The following is a 21,515-nucleotide window of genomic DNA, read 5'->3' as shown; positions in this document are numbered from 1 at the left end:
AAATGTGTAAATAAGACAGTTTGACAATATTTTGTTTGAAATATTTGATCTTATCTCAAACACTCAAAATAATTGACGAAAAACAAGAATCTTTATCATTAAAATCGTATTAGAAACGATCTGAACCCTAGTTCTGCGTGAACCTGTTATTTGCACCCCTGCTACGTGTTCCTCATTTGAAGCTGATAGATGCCTGATGTATGGGATAGTTTGTGTGCTGTGAATCTCTGTATCAAATAAACAATGGGTTTATTTGTCCTCTCCTTAAAAAAAGAAAAATACTATAATTTCCCTCCATGTGAACTCGGATCATGAAAGTGAAGTCGTTTTTTGCTGTATCCGTAAACTTTGTGTTGCGTTTCTGTGTTTTGTCATGTTTGAAAACCGAGGTGAAAGTGTTGTGCCATCCTCTGTGAGTTGTCGTACTTTCTATGCTGCTATTTAAAAAAATGAACAACCCTTTAGATAATTACCCTCTCTATGTTATTGCTGAAAATAAAGAGCGTCTGCTCAGGCCTGGTGTTCATAACATGGATCTGCACAACAGGGTCACAGAGCACCATCAGGCTCCTATGGTGTTTTGGAGAAGACATTCCACTGACACCAGTTTGATACGATGATAACTCTTCATCGCACAATGGACTTGACTTCAAAGGACATTGCAGGGGATCACTTTTTTTAAAAGTCTTGGCGTTGCTGTTCTCGTTGTTTCTTATCTTTTTATCCTGTTGATCTGAGCTTTTCTGTCTGTTTGCTGTGTGTTCAGTATTCTGTCAGTTTGTTTGTTACAACTATCAAGTGTCAGATGGAAATTAAAACCTGCCACAGAAAATAAAGTGTCATCGATGTCTTCACCCTGAGAAAAAGTTATTGTCTTTTAAACTGGAGCCCAATTGATTTGGAGGTGCTGATAACAAAAGTAATGGAGATAAATATTATTTCGATACTCGTTAATGAATGGTCTGTGATGTAGTTAACCCCTTAAATAAAGAAATGTAATTAGTCTTGATGTTTTACAGTTACATGGAAAAACACAAATACACTCAAAAATATACAATTGAATAACAAAAAATGTAAACGTAAAATGTCGATATTCATCCGCATACTATCTGCATTGTCGTCTACTCTGCAAAGTAACTATCTTCAAATTGGGAAAAGAAAACGCAGATATCTTTGTGTCATATTAGTCATTTTTATCAGTCAGGCAGAAGGGAAGTTAAAATGAAATCTATTTCAAGGAAATACTGTCAGAGGACAATTACTTCCAAATGGGGCTGAGTGATTTTGTGCTGCTCTTCCACAGAGTTGAAGGATTACAAGAAACATTTTATACATTAATCATCACTCTGACGGATTCATTTTCAAACTCAACGCTGCAACACGAAACTCAAGTGTTCTGTTATTAAAAGTTTACAGTCTCAAACTTGCTTTATATACAGAGAACGTTGCAAAGCTTTTAGATTCATAACATTCGATCAAATTCAAATTATTATCCATCCTACGGTTCCATCAGAGAGGCGTCCGATTGGTTCCACTTTCATTCTGCAGCGTGACAGCGACTGCAAACACAGCAGGAGTCTTAGAGAACAATTTAGAATCTGTCTCTGTTTACTGCAGCTTGTAAACTGATCAATAACAAAGTAATCCTGGTATTATTTTTAAATCAAGTGGCTGAAACATGTGATGTTCACAATCCTACAAAATTGCTTTTTTGTGGCTCCATCATGTCCCATATTTAAAAATGTCTCTAAATGTCACGTTCTTCACACCTTCCCAGTATTAAAGGCACAACCCTGCCTGCACATGCGCACTTTCCACACTAGATGGCAGTATAGTGCAGCATATGTGACTTTCCAGTATATGGCAAAACTTACTAATATACATTTTCCACAAACCATTGTTAAATATCTTATTATCTCATCTAATTACATGTTTTTTGTTAGGAAAGTAACTTTATTCAGTTACTTTCAGTATGCGAAACATGTGTGTTTATAACTGTAGAAGTTAGATAAATGAGAATATATTTCCTTGTTTCTGTTTTTTTATCTCATGCTCTCCTAAAAAATTTAGGTTATGATATCAAAAAGATTTATGATATCAATTTATAATCAGTTGAACCCCACTTACTAACTTTTGATATAATTTTGTTTTCTGACTTTATTAACTTTATGATCATCAATATGAAACAAAAGCCAAACCTCAGCCAACGAATGAGTCAATTTGAAGAATCAAACAAAAGCAGCATTGAAACACTGAAACACAATGTGACGCACAAAGTCTGAGGCAGGTTGTGTCTCTTAAACACCTTCCCCTCACGTGTGTTGAACCATCAGATCGCCTCATAAGTTTGTGACGATCCCTCACACCTGACGAGCTGATATTAGTTGCTGCTTGATGTCATCACACAGAAAAGCTGGATGACTCAAACACTCCAAGACAAACCCACGCATCAAAGTGCTTCACAGATTAGTTCCATTGTTGGAGGGAAAATTACTCACACAGCGAATTAGAGACATTTGTAAAGAAACTTTCCACAAAGGTACCTTTCATCTCTGTAGTTTGCAGTACTCAGTAACTCACAAAATTATATTTTTCCAACTGTAAAGAAAAGACTCAAACATTTTCTTGCTTTTGTCAAATATCACAGATTTATCTCAGATCGTATAAAGAACTGAAACTGAAACGCTTGAAACTGTGAAATATTATGTGTGTTTATCAGCTGAGGGAGAAATATGTTTAAATATTTTGTAAAGACACAAGAGGACATCCCCTAAAGGACAAGAAACCAAGTCATCACCAGCTGAGAACAGAAAAAATATTTAATTTAACATCCTTGAATTTTCATAAATCTGAAAAGAGTATTAACACATTCACCTTTTCCTTTCAGGGTTATTCTACCGCCCCCACTGCAAAGCTCTTTTAAAGCTCAGTGAAAAGCTTTCAGATGATGCTGAGTGCAGCAGCACGTCTTTCAATCAGACGAGAAGGTCACATGTCAGTCTGCTGCTCACTGACACCTTAACAAGCTCTTATCTTTCACTCGCTCTGCCCTTACTCACCTCACATCCTGCTGTTTGTCTCATTGAACTGTAGTTCTTATTTCAGGGTCAGAAACTTTAGTTTGTCTCTTTCACTCTGAATAATAATCTGACTAATTACTAAATATTCTGCATGTCGAATGTTCAGTAGAAACTTAAACCCAGTAGAGTGAAAATTAAGAATGCGTGAGCCTCACAAGCTACTGCAGGAAAGATGAAATTCAACTGCAAGGGCCAAACCACAACACTTCATACCTGGAATCATGGCCTCTTCCTCCGCCTCCTCCTCCACTTTCTCCTCCTCCTCCTCTTCTACCTCCTCCTCCACTTCCTCCACTTCTTCCTCCTCCTCCTCTTCTACCTCCTCCTCCACTTCCTCCACTTCTTCCTCCTCCTCCTCCTCCTCCTCCTCCTCCTCTTCCACCTCCTCCTCCACTTCCTCCACTTCTTCCTCCTCCCCCTCCTCCTCCTCCTCCAGCCAGTCTAGTAGGAAAAAAACCTTCACAATCTGCCTAAATACAGTCATTAAGGAAAATGTACACAACATTACTATCACCAATCTAAAATACATTAATAAAGTCTCATTTTACGTTATTTTCACTCTAAACTCTGCATTTGAAGTTTATTATTTTTGATTTACATACAATGAGGCTGCAGTGACACATCTTGGGCTATAGATGGCATTGTCCTAACATCCTTCCCTACCTAAAGACTAATTCATCTATCAGGATTATTATTATTTATTCATATATTTTTGTACTAGAGGTCAATTATTTAAATTAACAGTGGTACCACATATGTCCTTTACGTCAATAACAAACCAGTATAACTGCTGTGGTCAGCTTATGGAAAATGGTAATATAATTATAAACCTAACCTCCAATTCCCCACAGTTTTAAGGTTTTAGGTAAAACAAGGAGAACTCTCATCGTATTGAGAAAATAGAGGAATAAAGGAAACATGAGTTGTTCCATCCCTTCATTGATGTAGGTGAATAGAATGAACAGTTTTATAATTCCCCATGTGCATTCTTTCTGTTTTTTATTTTCCTTTACTCTAATGTATTCAGGGTTAATATAGAAAATATTCTAAAGCTGTATAAAATGTCACATAATCATGAAAATTGCCTTCAACAACCTCGTACAACTTCTTCAAATGCCCTTTTTTTAGAAACATATTTAATCTTTAACATAGAAGACGATAACAAAACCCACAATTATTAACGTATGAGGAGCTAAAACAGTGAATTTGTCATGTTTTGCTTCTAAATGATTTTAAATCAATCACCAAAATGTTGTATGATTAGTTTTCTGCCATTTGACAAATCAATTAAACGTTTCTAATAATGAATAAAACATAAAACTGCCGCTTCAGACAGGATTTAATGTTTGACTGGTAACATTATCACAAGCAAGGGGTAATAATTCTGAGTTATTTCCTTCTTCTCACGCCTCCCTCTTTTATCTGCTTCTGTTTATGAAGTGACAGATGTTTCTTTATGGTGTTAAATGTAAGCTCAGGACACGGATGTGGTTTTATTTCATATTTCAGACACGAGGGAGGACAGTCATCACGCAGACACGCAGACATTACATCATCTGCTGTTTCTTCTCAAACCTGAAATCCTGATGTCTCATTCAGTTACAACAGAGACAGACACAGCAGGAGCATCGATAAGACTGATGCATCATATGAATGAACTTTAAACAAGGCTGACTGGTGTGAATTACTTTGCACAGACGTCAGGTTTCACGTTCTCCTTCCCAGTGAATCATTTTATGAAATATCGGCTGCTGATAAAGAAACTGGACTGATGTCAAACAGATGATTTTCGTCTCTATCCTCGACTTCAAATTAACAATTTCATTATTCCCCAAACCTCTGGCTCATAAAAGTGAAGTGATGCACATGTGTGGGTCCGAGGGGAAAACTCAAAAATCTAACCTGCAGCACATTTTTAGCAGCAGAGGTTGAGGTTTAATCTCCATTGTTGATTTTTCTGTGACAGGACGGATCTGCAGCAACCAAAATACAGCACGAGTCCCAACACCACACAAAGAGCGGCTTCATTACAGGAACAATTGTGTGTAGTAGTTTCTTGGACTTCAGTGAGAGCAGACAAGTCACAACACTGAGTCAGTGAGAGGATTAGGATTCTCTCTGTGTGCAGTGATTAAGACAGTTTCTGTTGCTGCATGTGACGCCTACGATTCAGTGCCGGGTGAACTGAGGAGGCATTTGTTATAATCCACAGTGTGTTAACGCCGACAGCTGCATGGGAGGAAGAGGACTCATGCACGAGAAGCAGCTGCAGGTCCAGGTTACAATCGGGACAAAATCGTGAGGCAGCACCATCACGAGAGCTGGTTTCCAACTGGACTTATCAGGGTGTAAACACTGGGTTCCTGTGGTTGGTTTCAGAATGCACACACAAGCAGAGACATTGACACGGCCTGGTTCCAAATCCTGAATGTTTCAGTTTTGCAGGATTAGTTAATGACTAAATTCAGAACAAATGAATAAGATAATAATTTGCATCAGTTCATAGTCTGACAATGAAACACTTTAATACTCTGGGTGTGGTTTTCATCAAACTTTTGATAATCAACATCAGGCGACGACCACACAACTGTCACGTGTCAGATTCAAATGTTGCAGAGTCCTGATTGGTGCAGTGAACATTATGAAACCACCTTTCTTCAATGGGAACACGCCCACTTTGAACCAGTGAAACTTTTAAAGCAAATACTGAGGAAATGTAATCATTATCAATATCACAACAGTTCAATATATATCAATATAACGCTTATAATATGTTTTGCTGTTTGCATGACTTTAAATCAAAAAATAATGTGATAGGTATTTATATATATATATATATTAACTTTTTCTTGATATAGATTTTGCCACATTATTCAGCCGTATAATAAACAAGGACCAAACAAGAGGAGAACTTGAGAAACTGAAATGTTTTTTTTTACTTTTTCAAATGATATTGACTAAAGAATCCAAAAGAGATAAATTGATGATTCATTGCTACATTAAGTGCATGCTCCTACCATGTGTTATAAAAAATAACCCAAAGCAATTGAGTATCAACCCTGCATGACATTGAATGTTGAGATAATGAAACTTCCTCTGTGCTCCCAAAGAAGTAATTCATTGAGTATTATAGCTGCATTTGGCACAAAGGATCTGATCTTCACACGTCTGATGATTCTCAGACAACAGACCCGATATTACAACAGACCCGATATTACAACTTCCAGATGACAGGAGCAGGTCAGAGGGCAACAGGCTTCCTGACTGAGGTCTTCCCTGGTCTGGCAGCAAGGAAGAGGATGAAGAGTAAGAGATTATTTTGGTGCACTATGGACTGTTCATATATTATATAAACTCTCTGATGTATTTTCTGTCTCTATCGCCTCACAGCAAAGCAGTTTTTGGTTCGAATCCCAGTTTGGACGGGGTCTCTCCCAGTGTAGTTTTCATGTTCTCTGAGTGTGTGTGTTTCCTTCTTGCCTCCTCCATCGGTACAAAGACACAGAGTGGAGTTGGGTTCATTGGAGATTTCAAATTGACACACAGAGTGTGACTGGTTGTTGGTTTCTAATCTGTGGCTCTGTGATTCGCTGGCGACCTGTCCAGGTTCGGCCCCGCCTCTTTCCCACAATGTCATCCGGGGTCGACTTTGATATGATACTGATGCATCCCATGCCATCAAATATAAAACTTTTTAACATTTAACAGATGGTTACCTAATGCAGAATTTCAAAAACTCTTAAGAAAATGGTTTAAATTAGCTAAATTTGCCCTTAAATCAGGAAGCACTTGTTTGAAAAACGTAGACAATGTGATATGGAGACATTGTGATTAGTACTTTGTCTTTAAATTCAATACCTAGCTCAAGTTTGGCTGTTGTATGGTTCCATGTCATAAAGGGACACACTTCAAATAACACACTGCAAAGAACACACTACAAAGCATCACATTTTCTCTAATGTGAGCATTTTATCAGGATCGTTTCTGAACAACAAAGCCTCCTTCAGTTTCCCTGACATCTTCATTTTATGTGTTTGTAAACTTCACACACAAAACTCTCGGAAATCTCAAATCTGTTTTCTGAGTGAGGCAGAAGTAAACATCTTCCATCTTGTATATGCAACGCTTCCTTCCGTAGCTGACACCGTTTTGTATCCGGGTCACACAGCAGAAGCCTGTGGCTCAGGTGTTTCCTCTGTGGCCTCAGCAGTGAAGGAAACTGTTCCCGTGGCTCTGCTCGGGACACATCTGTCTTCATTTAGAAACATCCTCCATAAACGTCCTCCCTCGTGTTGAAACTATTCTTCTTCTGTGTGACTTACAGAGTGGATCATTTTACTTTAATTCATTATGCTCTTTTAAAAAAAACTCAAACTGTTTGATGTTTGAGTTTTTAATTCCAGCTGTGTCAGACTTTCTCTTTATACATTCTGGGGAACTCTTTAGAAGCTGAGTTTGCAAAAATCTGCTCCTTCATCACAAAATGATGCATCCACGTTTTCGTACAGGTTCGAATGGGATCTGGTGTGGTCTGTCCCGAGAGGCGCTTCTCATTGGAGGAAATTGGATATGGGTAACGTAAGCGCTCGTCTTGAATGAGAAACTAGCAGAGGAACCCACACACACAGGCAGACTGACAGAAGCCACTGACACACACACACACAGACACACGGAGCGAGTCTGTGGACGCAGCCACAACAAGGAGCGCGTTATCATTTTATTTTTTTGGAGTAAACACGTTTTCGTCATCAGGGGCTTGTTTTTATTTATTCCAGCCTTTTGCGTCATTACGAGCCGAGCGCGCATTCCTTAGCAGGATTTGCGCATCTCCAGTTGCGGCTCGTGGTTTATTCAGGTTTTTGTTTCTGCCCGGGAGGAGGCTTCCACACACCAGTCATGCTCGAGCTGAGGCTGTAGACGCGTTTCTTCTGAAATCCTCGTGTTTTCAACCAGGGCAGAAATCAGGACGATGGAACAGCAGCAGCAGCAGCTCTCCAAGCCAGAGAGCAAAAACATGGACGCGTGTCTGAGGCGACTGAAGCAAGAAGTGGTATGTTTCTATTGAATCCACTTTTATTAATATATCAACAATATGATGAACCACTTTATGAACGTCTGTTGTTAAGTGAGCTGCAGATGTTTCAGGGTAAATTGGCACGCGTCAGGGCGCACGAACACACACATGCATTCAATCATTAAATATACATCTCCCTCTCAGATGAGACGATTCCTTTGCATTTTCCTTTTCATTAGATTCTTCCATGTTCCTGACTGTACTGTAACAATGTTACAGCTGGGGGGGTTTACATGTGGATGTTTAATCGCATTAATCTCCAGCTTTGGACCAGAGACATGTGTACATTCAGTATCCGCCTCCTCCTCCTCCTCCTCCACACATCTGGGGCAGATGTGTAAGCTTAATGAGCTCTTCCTCTGCTAAACTGTGCTGTTTGAGTCTGGTTGTACAGCTTCCTAAGGTAGAACCACATATCGTTGGGGTTTGTTGTAGTTGATATAAATCATGTGTTGCAGTAGATGTGAGCTCTTGGCTGCCACCGGAGGGGGAGAGGGAAACAGCCACTCAAGAGTTCCATCACATTATTCTGCCCCAAATGAATTTGGTCAAGTAGATTCCCACTCCTCATCCCATCCCCGTCTTTGAAATGTACAAACTAAGTCTGGAGGCTGCTGCTGCTGCACCCGCGCACCCAAATCATTTGGCAGGGACACGTTGTATAGACCCATTTTTTCAAAGGAGCCTTTGACTGGCACAGATTTCATTTGGAACCATCTTCAAAGCGGCCACAGATTCCTTTTTCCTCCCTCTTTCTATCCACAGCCACAGTAAAAAGCATCATCGCATGGCGGCGTGTGTTTTGCTACATAATCTGCTCTCTGTGACTTCTTGATTCACGGCTCCAAATTAGCCACACGTCTGTGAAGTGGCGCTCGTGACGATTTCAGGGGAGCGGACGACGATGCCAGGCAGACGTGTTGCGTCGTAGCTGCCAATTCACAGTTTGGTAACATAATAGAAAAGAGTGTGGTGCCACGCCGGGGATCAATCAGGAGGAGCAGTGAGCAGATGCCATGGTTTGAAACAGCCGAGGCCATATCCCCCTGCCCGGGACCATGTGGGATGCAATCTGTCGCTCAGAAAACGAAGGGTGTGCAAGCCAAGGTTGTCACTTTTCTTTGCACTGAGTCTCATCCAGTGCTCACTGGAGAGCGGTAAACCGGCTCCATCTGCAACACAGACATCACAAACATCTAATAACCGGCTTGCAGCTGCGAGGATGAGACCAGGGGCTCTTCAGTGTCACTAAAAGCTATGATTCAAAGACTGTATTGTAGTTTTAAAGGACCCGAGCCGTTGTTATGTATATCCTGGACCATTTAGACTTATTACAAAACCTTAAAACACAGGAAATCAATTTGCAATTCATGTGTTTTAGATATTCATTATTTCACATTCAGTTCTTTTACTATATGGAAATCAATGACTGATCTTGATATCAAGTCTCCGTTAATTTTGGTCAAACTAACCTCGTCGTGCACCACGACGCAGCTCGAGTGTAGCTGGATTCGACTGCACTACGTTACCTCGATGCCACTGAGACGGAGATTTACATGGACTTGGTGTTCGTGTCCATTTCTCAAGCAGCTCGACTAACTGCCCGAGCTGCCACTTCATTTGTCTTCTTTTTTTATTAAGCCTGACGCTATGTTTCTATTTGGTATTTTCTTTCAGAATGGATTCTTATTATTGCCTGAACCGATCAGTGGTGAGGGTCAAATCAGACCAACGGCACTTTTTATCATAATTTTCTGGGATTTTTACTGAATCCAAAGTGTCAAATCTTGTCTTTTGTTTGATAAATGAAAGTGTACATGAGTTTACATAGTGTTCATAGTATTATGAAGATGTGAGTGTGGCATTCAAAGCCTGCACAAAGTAAATTACATCTGTAAACTCACACTAGACGCCGCTAAAAACCAAATGCAGCATCGGCTCCAAAAGAATAGCAGTGCTTTATGAAAGTGAGAATAGTGTGTAGGGGGTCTGAGCGGTTGGAGAGATATGTGTGTGAGTGGGGGGTGGGGGGTCTAGTCTGTGTGTGTGGTGCAGTGTTAGGTCACGCTTGAACATTTGACCCTTGACCTGACAAGATCTCCAAGCTATTTCTCGTTTGTGCTGACCACATCCGACGCAGCAGTGACACTAAAACTCGAACCCGACCGTTTCGTTTTCAGGGTCAGAAATTCTGCATCGTTTTTCATCTTCCTTTAACTGAAGACAGTTTGTCAACAGGCTGTTAGCCTCCACATTGGTTCCTTTACCACAGAAATCCTTAGGTTTATGTGTATAATGGCCACAGTGTAATACCTCTTAGCGCAGGTGTGACTCATTATTCCTACAGACAGACGGACAAAGTCTTTCCTGCCGGCTTCGTGTCGATGGTACAGACACTGACTCACCTTCGCTAAATGCAGGTTTCACACCTGCTCAGCAGCGTCATTCCAGACATTGAAGCATAAATCAGAGCTTTTCATATCGTCACTGACGAAACTGATTTTACAAGCATCGGCCTCTTTTATCCCCTTCACACCTGAGGCCGGTTCGTCTGTCATCGTGGAATTCAACACCGAAGACGACAAACCTGAGGTCAGCATATCTGAGAAAACACACAGAGAAGCTAGAGGCAGTGAGTCAACGTTGAATGTCCTTTGGTGCATTTATGGCACGAGATCAGAAAAGTGTACACAACACAAAGCGGTGGTTTGACTTGAGGCTCATTTGTTTCATGGGTCCCTCACGTCTCCTGTTCTCCAACCTGCCCTTCCTTCCCCTCGGCTAAAATTGGCCCGACTCTCAGTGGCAGCTGTGGGGTTTCAGCGTGGGTGACGGAGCCACAGACCTCTTGCAAAGCTTCTTGTTCATTGTGGCAACGTGCACATAAGCTGTTGTATCGCGGTTCTCACAATGGAAAATGAAATCACTGCCCAAGACGACACAAAGAGCAGATTTATTTTGAGATGTATTGTTTCTAAACACAGCAGAGTGATTTAGTCTGTGGCTGTGACCACACATGTGGCCCCTGCTGGTGAGTCCTCTCCTGTGTTTGCTTCACTGGAGGTAAAATATGAGATTCATTTCTCATGGGTGCTGCTCTCACTGGGGTTTAGGTCAATATTGTGGCTTCCTAGGGTTCTTCAAATTACCTTTGGTTTCAAGGGTTTTTCTTTTGTCTGTGGGTGAAAGAATCTGGAAATGTTTTACATCCAATATTGGAAAAGTTAAGTGAGTGTTTATTCACTTTCAGGCAGTGGAACAAGCTGTAAACAGAATATTTCCAAACTAGTGTCATGAGCGTGTTATAAAGATTGTGTTTTACTCAGTAATCACAGTAACTTTAGGTTGGAGTTTTTTTTCTGACCACCTGCATATGCAAGATCATTTTCCCTCTCCATTTACCTCCACTTTGGTCTCCACCCACTCTGGTTTATAACAGTGTATTGTTCGGTGCCTGTAGCGACTGGAAACACAAAAATAACAGAAGAAAATGAAAAAGGCTGAAAAACAAAACAATGAACCGAAAGCAAATACACTGCTGAGTAGATTTCAAACAACCTTTAATTTTATTCAATCTAGTTTTCTGAAACTATTGAGGATTGTGTACATAAATGAAGCCTGAACTACAAAACAAGCTCAATTCTAAACTTGATAAATAACTTTCACATAGCGTGAGTTTGCCAATACAATGCTTTATAACTATCACAGACACATTCATATGTTAACTCATGCTGCACAGCAATCACACACATTGTGATTTTACAGTATCTGCAAGTATCTGCTAAATTAATTTCACACAAGACGCTACAACTGTAGAACTGGCCGAACACTTTGCCCACACACAAGGTGCTGACGTCAACTGCTGCGTTATCAAGTAACAATCTTACAATTAGTGCTTCCAGAGAAGATTTACAGCAGAACACAGAGCGAGTCCCAGACTGTCTCTAAATATCGTCTGCCAAAGATGACGATATGGATCCTAATCATCCCACGTCTCCCACAGCAGCATCGTGTATGTGATGGCGTAGATGAGCTTTAGCAGGAAACAAGTTATTAAACCACCTCCCGTCTCGAGAAAGGTCATCAGGGAGTCTTTAGCCTGGCAGTAGGTCACTGACACAAATATATCACTTTATCTCTGAGATATGGTTTTAAAGGGACAGTTCACCATATTTTACAATAGTCCTAGAAGTACATCCATATTGGAGGAGTTTGCTTCTCAAGATTCAGCTCAAGTGAAAGTGAAAGTGAGGGAGTGGAGGTTCGGGTCGAGTTTGTGTAGCGTTACAAATAGTTTTGCTTTTCTAAATCAACAGAAAGTTGATCTGTACCTGACCCTCATAGGACCATCCAATCACAGTCAAGGCAGCAAGTGTAGAATGGCTGGATTCAGTGAGGTGTCTTTAGATCCAGTTCTCTGAGAGGATCCATTATACTGTACAGTTCAACATGTATCGATCACTTTCTTTGGTTGACCATTATTCCCACTTGTTCAGCTCTTGAACGTGACCCTGAGGACGACAGCGTCCTCATGGTCTTATATCAAAGAGGCATTTCACCGCCCCGTCCACAGTCATTCATTCCTCTCAGTGGCTGCTGCACAGCTTTATTGGCCTGTTGATCACGACCCCCTGGCTGTGCACAGCGGTCTGTGGCGTGTCCAGCACTGAAGTCACAGAGACCCTCTCTGTATCCCCCGGACAGAGACCCCTGTTCCTGTCCTTGACCCACACAGCCCACCATTCACTTTTAATTAGGGGTGGAGGTGGTGGGAGGGTGGAGTTCACGCTGCTGCTGCTGCTGGCCAGCTCCCTCTAAACAGGAAGACCTTTTGGGCCTGATAACCTTGGCCTCAGTGTTTCCTCCGCCTCTAGCAACGGGCAAACAACAACAGTGAACAACCTGCATTTCATCACCGGAATAGAGCAGCGGCTTGTTTTAGATTTTCTTATTTTCCACCTAATAAGCCATTCAATTTGCATGAGCGAGCACAACATGCTCACACACACAAACACACACACACACACACTGACTTCACTGAAGCGAGGCGAGTCTGGACATGTGTGTGGACGTGTGAGAGCAGCGTGTTTGCGCAGTGACTTTATTTTTCCTAGCGAATGCGAGGGAGGTGATATCAACGCAGAGAGCTGGATCCTACCAGACAGCGGAGGAGAGGCATTGATTTATTTATACTTTGAGGTACTTAATTCACTCGCTTGCATATTGAACGGGCCGTGGATGCATCTTTACACAAGATGGATCTTGACACGAGGATATAAAATAAAGAATCAACAATCAACTCGTTTATTTCCTTTTAATTAAAATATCCAGAACTTTTTAATAACCCTGCATTCAGCATTAGGTCGAGACTGTCGGCCTTTGTGCTTCAATTTTGAAGCATTCATTCTTTAATTGGCAATTATTTCTGGTTGGCTGGCGTCACCGCAACCATATGAAGAAGAAAAAGCAAAAAGGTGGGGGGGGGGGCGGGGGGAATCTGGACAGTCCCAGTTTGTCTCTCTTTCATTCATTCAACAGATTTTCACTTTGCACGCTTTGTTAAAATCATCTTTTTATAGAAAGACACGCTTGATGGATTAAATGGCCATAAAACTTGAAGGCTTTGGTTCAAAAGGAAAAGATTTAGTTTAACTTCACAAGACTGGGTTAATGATGCAGCCTTTCCCCTGCAGTTCCAGTGTCATCCCTGTTCTCTTATTTAATTTGATCAGACAGACATTTCTTTCCTCTTTTCTTCTGGTTAAGACCTCTCGGTGCTCGTGTCACTTCAGCGTCTTTGTCCTAATGAGGCTCTCAGCTGATTCACACATTAAATGAGACGTCTCAGGATGAACAGAATCTGTGTCCGAGCTGCAAACCGCTGCGTGGTTTCAGTTTGAACACAGAGAGCGTGAGGCAGAGCGAGGGTTGAAAAGGTTGACGTATCTGGGCCACAAAGTTCAGCCCTGAAATGGCAGCGCCTGGAGTCAGACGGCAGGGTAAAGGTGCAATAATGGGATTTGGTTAACTACTGTTCCTCTGTTCCCCCAGGAGGCAATATGAATTATTAACGTGGTCTTAGAATAGAAATGCTAGTAAACAACTCAGTGTGTTTTAAATAACCCGGGGGAGGCGCTTGTGCTAAATCAGGGTGTTTTTTGGGTTAGCATGTGCAAACAGGTGCGGGCTCAGGCTGCATGAATAGGGTCTGTTTGGGGGGATATTATTACAAAAACAAATTTAATACTTAAATGGTGCAGATATCAGCAGCGGCTCAGGGTGCGGTAAATCCCTCAGATGATCCCGGAGCAACTTTCACAGGAGCCGTGCATCTCTGTGTGTGAGGACGTGTCGATAACACTCGTCATCCCCGGCTTCAGACTTGTTGACCTTTGATGTGCAGAAAAGAAAACCATAATTATGCCCTTTTTCCCCGGCCTCTCCCAGGGCGCAGACAACTACAGCTAATGAAGTCAGCCATATTTGGAAGGCACCGCGACAAGAGACAGGCTGATTGGGCTAATTACACGTACCTTCTCTGGCTAATTTGGAGAGCCACCGGGAAGCTCTTTTGTTCCGAGCATGTGCACTGATAGGTTTATTATCTAATCTCAGAGGCTATTGACGCCCGCCCCAGCACCTACTCAGCTTTATGGTACTGATGAGCCAAGTGTTTTAACCCTGAGGTTTACTGTTGATGGTGCAGCGTATTGGAAAAGTGTCACGGTTCTGCACAGGCCAAGTTAAATAGCCTGCAAGTGAAAAAAAGAAGATTAGCCGTGAACCATTTAAATGATGAATTAAGCAATTTATCAAAGCAGAAAGTCAAACGTTCTCCCACACCTGACTCTTTGATTTAATGTTTTCTGCTTTTCTGTTTCTTGTCATTCACCTCCGCCAGCAAGGTTGTGTTTTTAACACATTTTCTTTTGTCTGTTGGTTTGATGGAAGGCTGTTGTATTGTTTTGGAAAGAAATACATTTATTTTTCATTCAGAACTGGATTGGGATGCAGATTCTTTTCCCAAATATAAAGGACATGTTTATGGGACTGATAGTTATGGGTTTGTTCAATCTGGTACAGTTCCAAATGAAAATCCAGATCTAGTGAATTTAAATGTAATTTCATGAGGGGACTGGGGCCTAAACTAAGTGAAGGTATATGTGCTTTATTCACTTTTAATTTAAGCGTGTTCAAAAAAGAAGTTTTTAGACATCACAATGGGCTGTGAACAATTGTTATTAAATAGATCATATAGCGTCCTAAGATATAAATATAAATCAATTAAGATTAAATCTCTTAGATATAGAAAAATTGTATTAGAAAAATTATTGTTTTTTTTAGACCCAAACTAAAACTAGGAAATGATAATCATGGTTCAGAAGATTCAACATTTAACCAAAAGCGTCTGAACAACAGTAACAGGTTGGACAATGATATTTAATTTCTTTGAAAATTGTAGACATTTGCCTTTTTAATATGTAGCTCAAGGATTTACCTTTCTATAACATTTGGCTATTTTCCCAGAAAGCACTTGTTCTATAACAACCCTACCTTCTCTCACGGCGCTTATGGGACTCTTTGTTTGCGATGCTATACTGCCAGTTGTCAGACTGAGCTACTTTTCCCACCCGGGGGTCAAAACACAATCACTGCTCCCCCAAGATTAAGTATCACAGCCTGGTGTTACACCTATCTCTCTCACCCCTCATGTGTTCTTATGGTGTCATCCATAATTGAATCCATCAACAGTTTTCTCTCCGACATCTAAACATATGGCGAGGGATCCCCCCCTCCCCGCCTCCTCCCTTTCCTCCCTCCCTCCCTCCGTCCCTGCTCATCCGGCTGACTCTCACCAGCCCTCTCACTATCTCCCCTCTCATTGTTCAGTCCCGTTCCGCTTGAGTAAACTGCGCCCCCCCCCCTCCCCTTCCACCTTCCTGCCGCCATTTGGGGATTATGTTCTAGACGGCCCACGCTGATTGGCTGTCACGCCCAGCGGTGTCCCCCGATTGGAGAGGGATACATATAGGGGCAGGCAGACTGCTCTGTTTGAAAGGTGAGAGATGGTGACAGGCCCTTAGAGGTGCACACTAACAACAACAGAGAGACACACAGGGACTTCTATACCACTGCTTCATAGAAGGTAAGGTGTGGCGGTTTGATTTAGAGTAATTTCATATTTCTTGGCGGTCAGTTTTTTTTTCCCCTAGGAAGTTTATTTTATTCAAATTATTTATTCTTTTCACAGTTGCAGCTTTTATTTGCATTAATGTGTTTATATATATATATATTATTTGTATATAGTTGACAGTTGCTGTGGTGTGAATGTTCTGACAGCTGGATTTATATGGAAAAGACATTGTAATCCGCTCTAGATGAGCTTTACAAGTTTCTCTCACAACCTGACACTGTTCTTCACTCGTCTTTCTCCAGTTGCTTAAGAAAAGTGAAAATTAGGGGGTTCACCTCGTGTCAGGTTTATTCTTTATTAATTTGCTACCTTAACAAATGTGCAAGTTCATGAATGTTAGAGGATAAACCTGCTGGATCAAGAACTCAGTCAAGTCAAAGTCTGGGTCACGGTGTGCAGTGACTCAGGCCTGCGAGTTGCAGGTCAGGATGTTGCCTCTGGGCTTTCTGTCTGCCTTCAAGAGGAGACGGTTAGTCAGGTCACATGACGCGGGCTCTTAAACAGATGAGAGCGGAAAGAGAGGAGGCGGAGGAGGAGGAAGATAAAAGAGTGTGTGATCACTGCTGCATGGAGGAAAGTACGAGTGACGCATAAAAAAGCTCGGAGGAGAAAGCAAATATCAAGTGAATTCAAGTGGAAGGATAGAAAAAAACACATGAAAGAGAAAGAGTGGGGAGAGAAGAAGCGACCCGATCGTCTGTTTTACAGCTGCCACGGGTTGGATCCTGTCTCATGCGCTGGCCATATGGGACCCTGGCCTGTCATCCAAAACTAGGTCACATGACCCATAATTAAACAAGGTGCAGCAGGAAAAACATGAGTCAGGACGACAGACAAAAAGTATTAATGTAATCTACTGTGATTTCTACTGATTAACACATTTTTAATTGCTTCTGATAGTGTCAGTTGATGGTGCATGATTAGAATCTGTGTGGGTGCCAAGATAAACAATGAGTAATAGTGGGGATGAATCTTTGATGGATGAGATGGCTGCTGCAGGAGTCAAATGATTTAACTGATGAGCTCTACAAGCTCCTTTATCGTTAAGCTCAAGTACACATTTGCTGATTTCTATCCCTCATCTCATCATTGTTCTCTCTGTCTCCCCACAGCTGTCCATGAAAGAAGCCGGAGATGGCCTCCACGCTCAGATGAATTCCATGATGGGAGCCCTCCAGGAACTCAAGCTCCTCCAGGTTCAGACAGCTCTCGACAACCTCGACATCTCAGGTCGGGCTATTAACCGAGGGATGCCACATCCAGCTCCATCAGCTGCTCCCAACGCATCAGCTGCAGCAACTACAGCTTCAGAAACGGTTAACGGGTCCTGCTTCAGCCAGAGCCTGCCAGTGGAGCCCAGCTCAAGTCCAATGTCAAGTCCAAGGATGTCTCTTGAGAGCAGAAACACCTTCAGCAGGGCTGGCCCTAGCAGAAGCAGCATGGGAACCTCGTCTTCCTCGGCATCCAGTCTGCAGAGTGAGGGTGAGAGCAACTCAATAACAGCAAGAAATGAGAATGACCTTGATTCAACACCCAAACGTTGGTCAGGATACATGGCCCCCCAAGTGGACTTCTACGGACCAATGGTGGGAAACCCCCCACCTGAGCCCTACCCTCAACCACAGGCTCATGCTCATGCTCAGGCTCAGGCTCAGGCTCCGGCGGTGGATCTGCCTGGCATCCTGTACAGCCTCTCCAGGGAGGGCCCTTCGCTAGACAGCGACTATTCCCAGGACAGCAAAGATGATCCCAGCGACTGGACCTCCTCGCTCATGAGCCGTAGCCGCAACCGTCAACCGCTAGTGCTGGGCGACAACGTCTTCGCCGACCTTGTGGGTAACTGGCTGGACTTGCCCGAAGTGGAGAGGGAGGAGGTGGAAGAAGAGGAGAGGAGGAAGAGGAGAGAGGAGAGGACAGCAGATGGTGAGGCAGACAGACCGGACACCCCAGCTCATCCTCTCCGCCTCAGCCGCTCGCAGGAGATCTGCAGGAAGTTCTCGCTAACCACGAACATCTTCAAGAAGTTCCTGCGCAGCGTTCGGCCGGACAGGGACAAGCTGCTCAAGGAGAGGCCGGGCTGGATGGCTCCCGAGCAGCCAGAGGGCGACCTCTTCAAAAGACCCAAAAAAGTGGTTCCTAAGAATTCCAAAGGCAGCTTCTACCTGCCGTTCTGGGCAAATGGACAGCAGGGCAAAGGCAGGCCCTGTCCACTTCAAGCAGAAGCAGAGAGGAACCACCAACATCACTTCCCCCACTTTTGCCAGCAGCCATTTGCAGGGATTTATTTAGACAGGAGACAGCCAGAGACTGGTCTGGACAAAATGCAGCCCTTGTTTGACTACAACACAGCTGTGTGGGTCTGAGAGTCTCAGGCCAACTCAGCGCCAATGAGGCCAGACCAAGTGAGTGACAGGTGCTGGGGGAAATTGGCTGAGCGGGAGCGGAATGAATGAATGACTGAAAGGACAACTGCAAAACTTGGATACAGTTATCTTCCAAAAGTAAACCTTTGAACTTCACGTCCGCAACATGACTCTGCTGCGAACGAGAGATAATCAGGGCAACACTTTGTCTGACAATCCTCAAAACTTCAACCTTGTTTGCTGTGTATGTCTGAGCATGTGAGCGTGAGCTGCAGCGTGACTGAAACAGAGAGAAAGACTTTTATGCAAGTTTTGTATTATTCAATGTTTATCATGTGTGTATGCATGAATGACTGGTTCTTATAAGACGGTACGCGGAGAAGACATCTTTCTCAGAATGTCGCCTCATTACGGTTCTTTATAAAAGACGTCCACAGACTTTCACTTCTATGCTACAGGACACACGCCCATATCTCACTTCTTTGCATCTATGAATAGAAACGCCAACTGTCGCATTGCATGGTTACTGTTTTTATAGATGATGCTACAAACAGCTGTTACTGAACGCACTGCCACTGAACACACTCCCTTTTGTTTCCAAACTTCGGAAACTCAGGTTTAAACTCATCCTGTCGGTCTCGTTCACTTTGCTCTGGGTTTGAATGCAACACAGGAGGAAGCTCTGGGACGCTGCCACATTTTCTATGGGGTTTATACACAGTGTAGAGGAGTCTTCCTTCATTTCATTTAACCCAGTAAAACAGCAACGCAGTGCATGCCTCGTCCAAAGATTGCACATTCAGCTTGGAGAGTTTGATCAGCAGAGTTTTGCTCGCTGTCATTTTTAGAAAACACTTTTATTTATTCTCGCCGCAGTGGAGACGCAGTACATTGTACATTAACTGTGAGGGGGGGGCTAAGATGGCCCAGCCAACCACGAGTACCGACTGACTGCCATCTGGTACCAGGACATTATGTAAAGCTTGTTCCGCCGAACACTGGAAGAAGACACAGAACAGTTACAGTTAATCCCGAAGCTCTGCAGATGAACTGAACTACAGGGATTGTGTTACAAACTGTATATTAAAAGGTGAAGACATTTCAGGGCAAGAACAGTGATGAGACGGTTGAGACTGGAGGTTGAGACATTGTACATATTTGCCATCAAGCAACCGGCAGCAATAACAGACATTTTCTGAAATATCTGATCGCATGATTCTCATTATTCTGCACAGATAAATGTGTGTTACAGTTACATTACAGTTGTTACATGACACGTGAACAAAGCCACCACACTTGTACTCAAACCACAGACTGACAAGTTCCTCTCTAACCTACAATTTCTATTCTGTTGTATCTTAATAATCTGTTTCAGTGTTTCTATCATTTCAAGCAGATTCATAACAGTTACAAATTTCAGGATTCCCTCAGGTTTACAGATGACACTGCCCGCTCTCACTCTAAAACGCTTGTTTTTATTGAGGACCATGCAAAGACAATCTGATACCCCATTATATTGTAATTTAAAACAGACAGTCCAATTCACTCAAGTTTCAAATGTGAAGCTGGACCAATCAACTTAGTCTGAGGGGATTAGGCTTTGGGTCTTTCGAGTGTCTTGGCCGGTCGATCCATATGGTGTCGTCTAAGTATTCAGGTCAATACATAACACATATTCAGAGGGTCCAACACACACACACACAAAGTTTCTGCTGGGTCAGTTGTGCCATGAGACACAGTCTGAGATAACTTATTACACGGTATGTGTACGTAAACAAGACATTTATTTCTTCCTATTTACATTTGTGTGTTTTACAGAACTGTTGTTGATATTTTTTCACCAGGGTTCTGCGAACCTTCGGTAGTGATTCTGTGTCGCGTGCACTGTAAATCTGACTCTTTGTTAATTAAATGTGTTTTCAGAAAGATATGTCACTGTTTGTCTTGTGTTAACGTTTCTTTATATGTGAAACAACATGTAAATTGTTCTGTTGTGAAGCTGAAACTTCACATCAGGCATCTGGAAAATGGAATCCAGATAAAAAAAAAAAGGCTGGGCAACATGTTCATTTGGACATAGTTTTAAACCATGAAATCCATGAATTACTTCCTATGAAAATGACACAAAAATGCTTATATGTGCCTGCATCTGCTCCAAAAGTGAACGAATTCCTTCTTGGCCAATGTCCCACCCTTCCACCAAGTTTCATGGAAAAGCCGTTCAGTAGTTTACGTAATGTTAGTTTGTGTAATCCTGCATAATCCAGAAAAACACACCAACAAACAAAAACAGACAGCAGCCAAAACAACACTTCTTTTGCAGCGGTAATAAAATAATTTTGTTGATATGCATAATTATGCAAATTCACATGTCAATTTAATGTCCTATGCACAAACCAAATAATTTTGGGGTTGAAATCAATTAAAAAGTTAATAAATGCTTCTTCAACCTTTTAGTTGGTTTGTATTTTAGCACAAAAACAAAATCATTTCCAGACAGAGAGGAAACATAACAAACGCTGACTTCCAGCTTTTGCTTTCAGCTCAGCTCTTAGTGTGATTTGTCTCCACTCTGCATCCTCACAACTGCAAAGTGCTGCTGCATGACTGACGGGTTCGCTGAGGGCAAAGCAGGCGACTCACTCCCCGGCCGCGTGTGCATAAATGTGCACTGAATTGATTCTAAATCTGGAGCACAACCTCCATCAGTGTCTTCAATAAATAAACAAAAGCAGCCTGAACTCTGCAGCTCAACAGGACCGCTTCACGAGGCTCAATCCCTGAGATGCTTGTTACGAGACACA

The 21,515-nt window shown here is 42.3% G+C and overlaps 1 protein-coding gene across 1 annotated transcript; it reads left to right on the top strand.

Annotated features, from left to right (window-relative positions):
• The first annotated feature begins 7,784 nt into the window (after nt 1-7,784).
• On the top strand, nt 7,785-20,600 carry inka2 (inka box actin regulator 2). Its single transcript, XM_062405825.1, has 2 exons — nt 7,785-8,130; nt 17,461-20,600. The coding sequence occupies exons 1-2, from the start codon at nt 8,050-8,052 to the stop codon at nt 18,709-18,711; spliced, it is 1,332 nt and encodes a 443-aa protein (XP_062261809.1). The 5' UTR covers nt 7,785-8,049; the 3' UTR covers nt 18,712-20,600.
• The last annotated feature ends 915 nt before the right edge of the window (nt 20,601-21,515 follow it).

Source organism: Platichthys flesus, chromosome 2 (genome assembly GCF_949316205.1).
Source record: "Platichthys flesus chromosome 2, fPlaFle2.1, whole genome shotgun sequence".
NCBI lineage: Eukaryota > Metazoa > Chordata > Actinopteri > Pleuronectiformes > Pleuronectidae > Platichthys > Platichthys flesus.
This window is presented reverse-complemented; position numbering and strand designations above follow the sequence as displayed.